At 37.3% G+C, this 13,171-nt stretch overlaps 3 protein-coding genes and 1 long non-coding RNA gene across 15 annotated transcripts in view; 2 read left to right on the top strand and 2 right to left on the bottom strand.

Moving 5' to 3' along the window:
- Nucleotides 1-52: 52 nt before the first annotated feature.
- Nucleotides 53-5,882, top strand: mei-38 (meiotic 38). 3 transcript variants are annotated; one of them, XM_089264790.1, is made up of 5 exons: nt 53-260; nt 325-471; nt 531-1,360; nt 1,427-1,588; nt 5,269-5,882. In XM_089264790.1, exons 1-5 carry the CDS (start codon nt 161-163, stop codon nt 5,359-5,361), a joined length of 1,332 nt encoding a protein of 443 aa, XP_089120916.1. In that variant the 5' UTR covers nt 53-160; the 3' UTR covers nt 5,362-5,882. The 3 variants fall into 3 exon arrangements, 2 of the variants coding, with proteins under 2 accessions (XP_089120916.1, XP_089120915.1); XM_089264789.1 differs by having other exon boundaries at nt 322-471; XR_016197505.1 differs by lacking the exons at nt 53-260; nt 325-471; nt 531-1,360; nt 1,427-1,588 and adding an exon at nt 1,758-3,536.
- Nucleotides 5,883-6,355: 473 nt separating this feature from the next.
- sta (stubarista 40S ribosomal protein SA) lies at nt 6,356-7,880 on the bottom strand. Its single transcript, XM_018110170.3, has 3 exons — nt 7,769-7,880; nt 7,257-7,499; nt 6,356-7,031 (listed from the first exon to the last, which is right to left on the bottom strand). The coding sequence occupies exons 2-3, from the start codon at nt 7,473-7,475 to the stop codon at nt 6,435-6,437; spliced, it is 816 nt and encodes a 271-aa protein (XP_017965659.1). The 5' UTR covers nt 7,476-7,499; nt 7,769-7,880; the 3' UTR covers nt 6,356-6,434.
- Nucleotides 7,004-7,499, top strand: LOC149090495 (uncharacterized). Its single transcript, XR_016197509.1, has 2 exons — nt 7,004-7,109; nt 7,180-7,499. It is a non-coding gene; the product is annotated as an uncharacterized LOC149090495 (long non-coding RNA).
- A 975-nt stretch (nt 7,881-8,855) lies between the features above and the next one.
- Nmdar2 (glutamate ionotropic receptor NMDA type subunit 2) overlaps nt 8,856-13,171 on the bottom strand; it is a 31,424-nt gene continuing 27,108 nt past the window's right edge. For all 10 annotated transcript variants that reach the window (XM_089264780.1, XM_018107397.3, XM_030387069.2 and 7 more), the window contains exon 11: nt 8,856-11,453. In XM_089264780.1, coding sequence (XP_089120906.1) covers nt 11,411-11,453 — 43 coding nt within the window. In that variant the 3' untranslated portion in view covers nt 8,856-11,410. The remainder of the gene's footprint in view (nt 11,454-13,171) is intronic.

Raw genomic sequence — 13,171 nt, 5'->3', positions numbered from 1 at the left:
TGCAAGTTGCAATTGAAATTGAAATGCAACCGTTTAATCGATGATGAATCCATACTCAAGCTATCGATAATCATTGAGCAACTCTATAAATTGAAAGTGTGCTTGTCTTTGTTTTCGTATTGTTTGAATTTTTAGCGACGCGTTATACTTATCCAGTAATATGGCTAATATAAGTAATAGCGAATACAAGAAGACCGATTTCGACTGGAACGAAATAAGCGTTGGCGACTATAATCTAGATCACTCGCAAAACTTCTTTGGTATGTACATAAAGTGTACATACAATTTACAGTTAACTCAACAAAAAATGCGCCATTTTAGCAGCTGCTTCTTCAAACAGGGCGAACGCGCTGGGTGATTCAATAGATTTTATGGATAACTATAATAATTCGAAGAGCGGAAATTTGAATATCGACTGGAATGAACCCAAGACGGCCGACTATAAAATGGAATATTCAAACGATATGTGCGGTATGGCGATATAAGGTCGATTACAGTGAATGTTGTGACATATATGTTTTTTGTGACAGCCTCCTCTTCCAACAAGGAAAACATGGGCGATCAATTCAACTGTAACAATGAGAAGATGACGCGGGAGCAACGGGATATATCAGTTTGTGACCAAAATTTAAATGAAGATGACATAGGAAAGATAAAAACTACTGAACTGATTCGCGAGGATGCGCTACAGGATAAATCAGTTTGTGATCAGAATTTAAATGTAGAGGATATAGTAAAGCTGAGAACTACTGGCGGGCTTGGCGAGGATGGGCCTGAGGATGAATCGGCTTGCTATCAGAATTTGAATGAAGGGAATACGAATGATGGGAAAGCTGAACAAGAAGAGAAAGAGGATCAATCCGCATCTTATAAAAACTTGAATGAAGATTATATCGTACATATTGAATCTGAGCTGCAGTTGCAGCTGCAGTTGGATTTGTCAACAGATTCCCATCAAGGCGAAAGAGACGAACTGGAATCGTTGCCGATTCCCAAACAAGCAGAATCAGTAAGTGACCAGGAAATGGAGGTGAATGAAATACTTGGATTGAAGCCCAGGCTGAAACTCAACTGGACACCCAAGCCGAAAAGTCAAAACGAGCCAGTGTCTGCCGGAAAGGCGCCCAGGGTTTACGAATGCAAGGATGTTTATCAGATGAAGCGGGAGATGATTATGCGCCAGCGAGAGGAAGAGGAGCGTAAGGCGCGTGAATTTCACAGCAAACCGGTGCCAAATTTTAAGGCATTGCACAAACGCTTGGCGGACACAATTGTTACCCATAAGATAACAGTGCCTGTGACGCCAGAAACATTGAAGCATTCCTACGAGCATTTGCAGCGGCGGAAACGCAGGGAAGAGGTAAGGGTCAAATGCACATATATTGATATTGTTATTATACAGCATATATTTAATTCTCTCTCCAAGAATTCGAAATTGTTGCAACAGGAACATGACAATGCCAGAAACTTACGAAGAGCTGGCCTCGCCGAAGTGAAGCCATTTCAGTTGCGCGCCGATCAGCGCGTACGCGAACGGCGCGAGTACAATAATGTTGTCCAGTGTAATCTGGATGAGAAAAAGAAACAGGTAAATATTGAGCTTTTTGTATAAAATTAAATGATATTGTAGACTGGTCACACACTGTCACTACACAGTGTTGCAATGCAACACTGTAGTCAATGCCACACTGCGATAATTATGCATCAGTGCTCTACACTGCGTTAACATAGCTATGCAGCGACTCATTCTTGCGTTACCAGCTGCCATTCAGCAGATGAAGCGAAATTGAAGTTTTGAGCAACTCAGTTTTAATTTGATCGCTAGTTTGTTGAGTAAAAATTCAGAAGAAAAGTCAACACGCTACATGAGTTTAAAGTTAACTCTCTAAGTGAAACCATACAGAAAGAAAAAAAAAACACACAAAAACAAAAAAGCAAAAAAAATTATATATTAATATAGTCGTGTACTGCTGCATGTTGTGCACATATGTATGTATGCATACTTGTTGTTTGTGTGTGGTGTGAGTCATGACGTTTCGGTAAACGGACGGCGTAGAAAACAGTTATATTGTGCACATATATATTCATATATATATATTGCATAAAGAGCGCAACGCGTGACTAAAAAAAAGGAAATTTTGGTAGAAACGAAACTAAGCACAAAACTTGAAATTATTGTAAAAAGGACACAAAGCAGCTGCTGCGCCCAAATTCACACACATAAACACACACACACACACACATATATATATATATATATAAGTATAAATATGTACATATATATCTATATATGTTGACACACACACGCACACCGTCACATACACATACTTGGAGCAACATCAACAACAAAAACAACTTAGTGTCGCCGCCGTCGTCGTCGTCACAGTTGAAGTACGCCACGGCCAGTGAAGCAACAGTCTGTAGAGAAAAGAGGAAAAAACTGTAAACTGTAAACAAAGCTTTTGGCCAAACGGATAGGTGGCGCCACTTTCGCTGCAGCAAGCAGATAAAAATTTGAAGAGAAAATAGAAGCAAAATGGTTGATCGTCTCGTTAACTCGGAATTGAACACCCGTCGCATTGCCTCCGTCGAGAACTGCTTTGGCAGCTCCGGAGTGCCGCTGGCGATACCCGGACGCGTTCTAGTCGGCGAAGGTGTTCTGACCAAAATGTGTCGCAAACGTCCAAAGTCGCGGCAATTCTTTCTCTTCAACGACATACTGGTCTATGGCAACATTGTGATTGGAAAGAAAAAGTACAACAAACAACACATAATGCCGCTCGAGGAAGTTTCCCTGGACTCGATACCCGACAACCAGCAGTACCGCAATGGCTGGTATATACGCACGACGACGAAGTCTTTCGTCGTGTATGCCGCCACCAGCACAGAGAAGCAGGAGTGGATGGCCCATATAAACAAATGTGTGGAGGATCTGTTGCGCAAGAGCGGCAAGAAACCGCCGGGAAACCACGCTGCCGTTTGGGTGCCCGACGCTGAGGCCAGCGTTTGCATGCACTGCAAGAAGACGCAGTTCACATTTGTTCAGCGGCGTCACCATTGCCGAAACTGCGGTGCTGTCGTTTGCGCCGCTTGCTCCACCAAGAAGTTCCTCTTGCCTCAACAAACTGGCAAAGCGCTGAGGGTCTGCGATGCTTGCTACGATCGCTTGCGCCACGCACCTGATTCGGACGGCACCGTGGAGCAGCGGGCCTCGAAGCTGAACATAAGTGGAGCAGCAGACAGTTCGAATGACGATGATACCGACGAGGATCTGCCGGGCTCGACTGAGGCGCATGACGAACCGCGCTTCTATGGCGACAACAGCATGTCTATGGCGGATGAGCAGACGGCTAATTCATCAGCGATTGCAGCAACGACAACAGCAACACCTGCCACAGCCACACCCTCCGCCGCCGCCGCCGCCCCCGCTTCAGTCAATTGCTGAGTCTGAAGCCACAAATGCTGTGTATAACAGTTTTGGAAGAGAAACAAAACAGAATACGATGCTGGCAAATTGAATGCGAACTGGATTACTGGTACTACTCAAGAATCATATATATGTATATATGTATGCGTATAGATAGAGGGGGAGTCATACATACATACATCCACAGGGGGATATGCACACATACGTATAGAGCTCTCTCCGTCCACGTCCGTTGCGTATAAAAAAATTTGATATGCCGATTCGCATACGTCTTTGCCTTGCTTTGCTTTGCCTCGAATTCCATTTCAAGTTTTATGCTAATCTTATCAGCTTCAGTGGCTGCTGCTGCCGCTGTTGCTGCTGCTAGATAATTGCTGTACACTGTTCAATGAACGAGCATTGAGTATATACGTTTCCTGTGTCTGTCCAAGAGATTGGGCTAAATAAGTATATGATGCATCCAAAAACAGTTTATTTAGGGCATTTAAAAGCATAGGTATAACATTTTTAAACTGCCAAAGGAGCTAAATCTAGCTTAATCTAGATATGATTCACGTAACAGTTTACACGCATATAACACTACACATATAACAGCTTAATAAAATATGTACAACAACTCACCCACGAAAGCTTCCCCCATATCGAAGTCGCCTCACAGCACTAGCGAAACTGTGCTGCTTTCTTCCTGTTACATGCATGTGCATATGTATATGTACGAAGCGAATTCGCACATGCATACGCACACATACGAATTGTTGTCACATGCTCTCTTGCGCGCTCTCTGTTTGTCAGCTTACTAACTGTTCCTTTCGATTGGACTTCATGCGTAGAGCATGCAAGGCCACAGGCACAGACACTCGTTCGCCTGTTGCGTGCGCTGTCTCGCTCGCACTGTATTGGTCACCATCCAAGCTTGTTTTGCATATTGCATTTTAGTCTACTTGTTGGCAATCTACAGATTCATTCATACACAATGTATATATTATTGTATTGCACGCACACACATACACGGGCACCGACTCGCCCATCACATCCACTGTCTCTCCTTCTCTCTCACTCTTTTGCATTGATATTTCTTTGTATTTCATTCAACTTATTTGCATTGACACACAATACAAATGCAATGATAATTGTTACTCATAAATGAATATATACATACATATATAAAACTATATTCCATGGGTTAGCCAGACTTGGCATCAGCTGATCACATGTTTTGTCCGCTGCGCCAGCAATGCCAAAGTGCGCCAGAGCTGGAGCTAGAGCTCAAAGTTTTTTTGCGTACACAGAAACAGCTGAAGGCAATATTTGGATATGTTTTACTACTAATTCCTATTCTTTTGTATATCAATTGATCTGCGTACCTAATAAGACTCGTCTACACTAGATTGCCGTTTGGCTGTTGCCTTCTCAGAGCTTTCACTGTGCTTTGTACGGTTCGTTTCATTTCTGTGTTGTCTGTCTTCTGCTACCAATGGATCACTTCAGGTATTCACCACATGAATGATCCGCCTAACTATTCGCCTTAATTGAGTGAGCAAAGCGAAAGAGCAAAGTGCATAAAGTGAGTAACATGTACATATGTATGTATGTATACATATATGTATGTAGAACGGGGTGGAGTCTGATATTGAGTAGATGCGAGCGTGATTGGGGAGCGAAGGAAATAAAAGGAGCTTTTATACACTCCAGTTAAATTCAAAATAATATGATAGACAGAGAGCGAGAGAGAGAGAGATAGAGTAAGAACATATCTCTACCTAAGTAACCTGATTTAAGTAATCCAATTGAATCCTTGTTTTAGTTTCTAATATTATGATTTCTCTCTTCTATTCTTCAAGCAAGACGAACAACGCAAGCAAAGAGAAATGGAGGAAGTTAAGGAACTGCGCAAAATGACGGAATTTAAAGCTCGTCCAAATCCATTTAAATAACTAAATTACAATAAATAATAATAATGATATAAAAAAAACAATAATATTAATAGTAATCACACACTCACACACACATACACACATATATATTTTTTCTAAATGATATATTTTGTTTTTTTTTTTTTCTTTCTCTTGAGTTCCGATATTCTAATGAATCATTGCTTATATATAGAACAGATTTTGAACCTAGAACAAATCTCATAAAATTTTTATAATTGTTTTTAATATATAATTACGAGCGAGACTCGGAAGATATATGTATATATATATATATATTATATATTATTGATCATTCATTCATTTATTCAGTTTGGGTTTACGGTATTCGCAGTTCTAGTTAACATAATTATATATAATATATATATATATATATATGTGTGTATTTATCTTTTTCTTTTTTTTTTTGTTTCAATCTGTTGGATTGTAAAGCTCTTGTATATCTATATAACTAAGCAATGATTAACTGTTTTCTATTTGTATAAAGCAAAACAAAAAATAAAATAAATTTATTAATACTGTAACACTACGTGTTTTTTTAATACATATATCTACATTGTTCTCGAGTATTTAAAATATTTAAGAGTTTAAATATTCGCTTATTTCTCTGGGCATACGCCCTAAAGGTTTCGATATATGAAATGCAGAAGCAAGCGCTTGCTGATTCAAGTTATACACACTATAATGATGGATGAATATAGTAAACGTGGAACGTTTTTATAAATACCTTCCACACATATGCTGAACTCTAAAGCATCCACTCACTCCTATTTAGCAACTACTTTTAGATTGCTATAAATATGATGCATGTATAAGCTCAACTACATATATAACCCTTGACTGATGGAAATGTACATGTATCCGACGTGTGTTTTGGAACGTTTTTGTGCATGTTGCCGCACTGCTCTAATACATGCCACCTTAGGCCAATATCGCACCATCTCGCTCACAGCCAACTGACGCCATCTTTTGTTTGTAAATAGAAACACATGTGCTCTTTTTCTTTTTTTTTTTAAATGTTGGCATTTATTTATGCTTGACAGTTCGCTTATGCCGCTTCCGGCCGGATGAACATTTTAGAACTGACCATCGCTGCCCCAGGATGTCTTGACGGTATCTTCGTTCCAGTCCTCGACTCCGCCGACAGTTTCGGCAGCAACCTCATCGGCCCAGTTGGTGGTCTCTTCGACGGGATGATCGACGGCCTCCTCGATTTTGGGTGGTGGCAGCAGTTCCTTAGCGGCTGCAGCCTCCTCCTTCTCAGCCTCCTCGGGATCGCGATAGAAGAAGAGATCCACAACCACGGGCCACTCGGTGGTGCGAGAAATGGTACCGCGCAGACGGAGCACCTCACGCGCCAACAACCACCACATAAGACCAATCGAATGGGGCGATTTGTTGTTGCATGGGATAGCAATATCAATGTAGCGCAATGGCGAGTCCGTATTGGTGAACGCAATAACGGGAATGTTCACGTACGACGCCTCCATAATGGGCTGATGATCGGTGTTGGGATCGGTGACAACCAACAGACGTGGCTCGCGGAAAGCGGGCTGGATCTGATTGGTGAAGGCACCGGGTGTGAAGCGGCCAGCAATGGGCGTGGTGTCCGTGTACTTGGCGAACTTCAGCACAGCGCGCTGGCCAATGGGACGCGATGAGATGACGAAGACCTGCAATCAAAATGCGAGATTATAACGGCGCTTACTCAAATGGCAGGGACGGGGCATTTACAGCGTGAGCAGCCAAATGTGTGTATGCTGCGTTTGGGCGTGTCAGTTGAAAAGTTGAAATCATTGAATTTCATACCCGAAAGATTAGATAAATCTCATCATGTGCACCAAACGCAACAAGCGTACTCACGATAAGCAAATATATATAATTCATTTGTTACTCACATCGGATGCATTCTCAATGGCAACAATGGCGCGTGCAGCCAAAACCAGTTTCTCCCAGGTTTTGCCCAAATTGATGATATTCACACCATCAGCACGACGCTTGAAAACGTACTGCTCCATCTGGAAGTTGACGTTCTCGGAGCCCAGGTGAGTAGTGGCAACCAACATTTTGGTAATGTCATCCTCTTTGAGGGACAGTATATCTAAGCCTCCCGACATTTTAACGTGAAAGAGTTACGAAACCTGTAATAGTAGTACAAGAAAAACAAATTAATTCAATTGATATTAAGTTCAGATTTTAGCTTCACTTTGCAACATAACCTAACTTCAACAATGCACACGTGCTACATGATTCAAAAGAACACAAAAACAAATACAAACAATATCAAACAGATATAAATTTGATATTCAACTGTACAGTTTCTACAGTTACCAGTTTGCATTATCTATAATTATTTCTCAGCATGAAAATTGAGTTTTTTAAACTAAAAAGTAAAAACCATTTAACTCACGTTGTGGATGCCGCTGGGAGCGTTGACAAAATGGACGAGTGGTGGACATCGCGAATGCGACTAGGTCTGAATAAGTGTTGATAACTGATAAAAATATTGAATAGCGCATTTTGCCAGACATCGATAACACTTTCCATCTTTTCTTACTTTAATAAGTGTTGGTTATTGGCTGCCGATAGCCAGCGAGTGCTACAAAGCTAGCTGCTACAGTACTTCTTAAACATCGAAAGCAGGTTAGTTAGAAACATCGATAGCATTATTATTTATAATTATTTATAATCTGACTATGTTAGTTTGGTTAACCTCCGAATATCTTTAATGGTCGACATGGGTTTAGAATATTAATATGTCAGGCACTTCCATAATTTTTGAGGCCTGCTGATGACTTGAATTAATAGCAATGTGAGTGACAGCAAGCTATTTGCTATGAACATTATAACTGAAACGCGTTAAGTTTCCCACTATTTTAATTGAAATAAAAGCAAAATTTGGTTTTCTGTATACACATTTATTGCAAGATTTTTTTTGTTTTTATATACGTAAATGTACGTGTTTTTCGCCTTTTTTGACTACCACATCAAATGCATATTCAATAATATGGGATTTCTTTTCATTTCTGTTTTGCTTTGCCAATACAATTTCTTTTTTGTGTAATTTTTGTGAAAAAAACCATTTTTTTTTTTTTTTTTTGTGAACATACATTTTCGTTGCAGATTTTATCCATTCTTCCTTTCATTTGTCATTATTATTTTTATAAATCTTATTATTGAGTTTTTACTTTTTCATGGCATTTTTTTGTTTGTTTTTATTTTTGTTTAGTTTAAAAGGAATATATGTATATGTGTGTATGCTTGTGAGTGACTGTGTTCAAGTGTATTTGTGGGTGGTTCCTCTTTCACGTTACTGAATAACATTTAATAATAATGATAAAAAAACAACATTTTGTATACATAATACATAAAACATTTGCATTTCGCTTATCTTACGTTTTCTTCTTCTTTTTATTTTTCTGCTTTAGTGTTAAGTTACTAACTACTTATACAATGTAATGTTAACTTGTTTTACTTGTTTTAATTTGTTCGTAAAGTTTTTGTTTTTGTTTTTTAAGTACTAAATTGGGTTTTTAGTTTTTACTTTTGTCTTTTTTGTGAACAATTTGTCTTAAAAAATATATACGTAATAATTAACATTTCACTATTTTGTTTTGGTTTGTTGTTTTTTCTTGTTTTTTTCTTTTTGTTTTTTTTTTTAAGCTTTTTTCTCTGCATTTTAATTGTGTATAAAATATTTTATTTTTTATTTTTACTACAAAAAATCACTCTTTGCAAATAAAACTAAAAATGTTTTTTGTTTTTATTTGTTGTTTTTTTTACTGTTAACATTGTTGCATTTTCTCTCAATTATTCCTTCATTTTCTTTGCTTCTTTTTTTCGTTTTTAAGAAGCATCCATTTATTTTTTAAAATTTATGTTTCTTTATTATATTTAGTTTAAGCGTTTTTTTTTTTAATATTTTTTTTTTTAAGCTTCAAAAACATTTAGAAGAGACATCAAAACGATTTGCAACACAAACATTGAATTATTTTTGTAATTAGTTTTGTTTTGTTTAATTTTTGCTTTGATTTTGTTTAAAATTGTTTTCATTTATTTAAATTTAGTTTTCATTTATTTAGTTTTCTAAGTATTTAATGTTTAACAATGGATTTTATTTTATTTGATTTTATTTTGTTTTGTTTTGTTTGTTTTTTTTTTTTTGTAAATATATGTATGTATATATATATATCTATATGATATACACATATGTATATATATTGATAATCCAGATCAAGCAGAAATGAAAATCAAAGTCAAGTTTGATATACTCGCTCCTCGAATACGCAGTCTGTCAATAAGCACGGTTAACTTAAGATTTAGTACTTAGTAGTGTTAAAAATGCATGTGCAAGTCCAAGCAGTGTTGACCAGTGTTGCAAAGTATATGGTACTGTTGACTGTTGAGTAGTGTTGGCAGATGAGAAAGGTTAGAAAATCATAGAGAAAAGTTCTGCACTATTCCAAGAGCATTACTAAAGTAGTTGATTCATTAGCAAATGGGACCCAAAATCAAAACTATAAAAAGAAATTAAAGAAAAAGCTCTTTGGAAATGTCCTTTAAAGTTAAGATTCCCATTAAAGTTCTGGTTTTGCTATCCACAAAAAAAAGGAAAAATGTATATATATATTTGCATATATACACATTTATGTATGCATGTATATCAATAAATGTATGTATATGTACGTGTATATGCAATAACATTCATATCGTAATCATAATAATTAAGTAAATACATATATTTATATATAAATAAGTTTAGAGTGTATATGTTTAGCAATGCGTACGTCTTCAATTCATTCCGTTTCAATTTCAATTCATTTTAAATTCAAATTTCAATTACAATTTGAAGCTTAGGTTGAAACTCAAATTCAATTTTTGTTTCAATTCAATTTCAATTGCAGCTTCACTTTCAACCTTCATTAAAATTCAACTGTGCTTCAACTTTCATCCAATTTGAGTTTCAGCTTCAATTTCAATGGAATTTTCATTTTAAATATTCTGCTTCGAATTAAGTTTGAGTTCATTCTCAATTTCAGCTACAACTTCAATTTGGCACTGAAAGTTTTCGCAGCTCGACTTTTTATATATATATCTGTCCATATATATTTATATAGTTTGGCGTATATAATTTCATAAATACTTAAAAAAAAAAATTTGTTGTTAACATTCACAGTTCAATCGAGCAAAAAAAAAAACACATTTGGTTTGTTTGTTTTTTCATTCTTTTAACATTTAAAACTTATTTCTTAATTTTTTTTTTTTCAACTTCTTTTTAACTTTTTGTGTTCCTGTTGTGTTGTATTATTAGTTTTTCGTTTTTGTTTGTGTGAGGCGCTTTGGGCTTTAATTATTTTTAAGTTTGTTTTTATTTTTTTTAACTTTTAAAAAGCTTTCAGTTTACATTTATTTGAAACATTTTGATTAAATATACATCTATATATTTTGGTGTATATATATACATATATATATGAAGGGTGTTGTTGAGACTTTATATGTATATATATGCATATGTTTTTTTTTTTTTTAATTTTTAGTGTTGTTAATTTTTAGTTGTTGTTCTTGTATAAATTTGACTTTGGTTTCGCTGCCACTTTTGCTTGTTCTTCTTTATCTTATTTTTGGCTTTGATTGATGGTGATTGATGCGGGTCGATCCGAACTGCTTATATCATAAGTTTGCCCTTTGGTTTAGTTTTTAAGTTAGATATAAAAAAAAATGTTTTATTTTGTTGTAATTACAAGAGTTTTACTTGACTGTGATTGACGATGATTGACGAACCAACTGTCCTAGTGGCAATGCCTAGAATTTGGCATTCAATTAAATTATTGCTTGAGTTTCTTCCGCTCTTTTCTGGCTATGCTTGATGTGGATTGATTACATCATATGTAAATTAGTTTCGTTTGGGTTTTGACGATGACTGGTGCTTCATCAGTTGGCAGCTCTGTTTGGTTTAGGCTAGGATGGATGTGGGTTTCGCTGAACTTATTTACTGTAGTATTTGGATCGAAGTGGCTAGAGAAAACAGTGGAAATGATGCCTGGTAAACACTTCACAGCACCGTCTCCATTTCAGCGATTTCCGTCTTGTAAGACCTTTCAATCACGTCGGTTTGGTGTTGATGATTGATTGATGTTGATGGATAGCAGTTGCCGCAGCAGTAAAAAACAAGAAAATTACACTCCAAAAAGTTAGCATATTATATAGAGTTGAAGCTATGCTTGCATATATATGTATATGTATATCAATCATGCGAGTGCTACAACCAACACATATATGGGATAAATATAGCAACAGCTATACATAGTATATAAATATATAGTAGTGTAGTGCAATAAATTGAAAATGTGCTTCATTAGGGACACACAAGTGCATAAATCGATGAGCATTCGTCACTGCAGTGGTCCATCCCATGGTCATGCGAGAACTATTCTATTGCAAGGAAACAGAGAGAAGGAGAGAGAGACACAGAGAGGAAGAGAATGCGAGAGAGAGAGAGAGAACTTGCTTTGAGTTCGATTGAACATCATCAATCAATGAGCGCAATGAGAGTGTGTGCAGTGCCCCTACAGGGCTCGCAAGTAAATAAACTAATGCCAAAAAGTGGTCAGCGAGTGGCTTGACCGACTAGCAGATGCCCTGCAAGCATGTCAACACAATAGCTATGGCTTATGTCAATGCGACAAAAGTGAGATATGGGATATGATTGAATCTGATATCCTATCGGGAAACCTTCCAATGATTCGAGTTGAAGTCTTGCGTTCATCAAATGTCCAGGTCCTCCATTTACTTCAATGTGTGCGTGTGGCTGGGTTTGATTGAATGATTGAACTTCTCTTGGCAGTGGATAGGGTATTTCTGAGTTGGAGCTAACACTTTCTATTGATTGCAACTGTATTCGGATTCAATTCCCTGGGAAACAACAGGTCTCTGGGCGGGCCCAGAATAGCAGCAGCAAAGAAAAGATATTTTTAGCATTTACCTGACCCTTTGGCCTGTGAAAAGTTTCGAGCACGTGGCATGAATATCAATAAATACATATTCATATCCATATGCATGTATGTTAATGTATGCTGTACATACATATGTATGTTTGCGTGTATGCAAATGCATTCATATTTCCCTTTTTGTTGCGTTTTGTTGTTGTTTGCCGCAAAGTTTTTGGCGGTTTTTATTCAAGCGCTTAATTTGCACAATTTGCAGAAAAGTTTTAGCCCCACTTCCACGTCCATCATCAAACAAATAAAAAACATGTCGGGCCAGCTCGAAGAGCTGCCCGACTGCCAGATACCCTAACCTACAAGACCTGAAAATGAGATAGATGTAAGCGCAAGGGCGATTGTCATCTGTATGGGGCTGAAGTATCCAATTATCAGAGCAATTCGTATTACGCACTTGTTTCTATCTTGAAATGCCTCTTTGATATATCGATAATTATCGGCATTGGGGAAATATCAAGAGCTATCAAACATATTTATTCAAAGCTCTTCTCAGAGACATACAACTAAGGGGGCTCTTATCTTATTCAAGGATTCCCTCCTGCTTCGCTCAGAGCCAATATACACTCGCAGCATTTGCTTTTGCTGGGTATGCGAAGGGCTTGGCGCTGCGAGGCTAATCTGATGCGTGAGCAGAAAACGTAAACATTATGCATCAGCATATTTTGGCGAAATGACCCGACCTCCTCCGCAGGCCACGGAGATCATCTAAGCACATGTTCATATGCAAATTAGTTGGCCAACTTTCCATTTCAAGATTTTATCCAGTTGAGAGCATCAGCAATTTGTTGGCTAAATGCTGTTCATTGTTTAAG

The sequence above is a fragment of the Drosophila navojoa genome, chromosome X (genome assembly GCF_054131105.1).
Source record: "Drosophila navojoa isolate 15081-1374.11 chromosome X, UAZ_NAV_1.0, whole genome shotgun sequence".
Lineage (NCBI taxonomy): Eukaryota > Metazoa > Arthropoda > Insecta > Diptera > Drosophilidae > Drosophila > Drosophila navojoa.
This window is presented reverse-complemented; position numbering and strand designations above follow the sequence as displayed.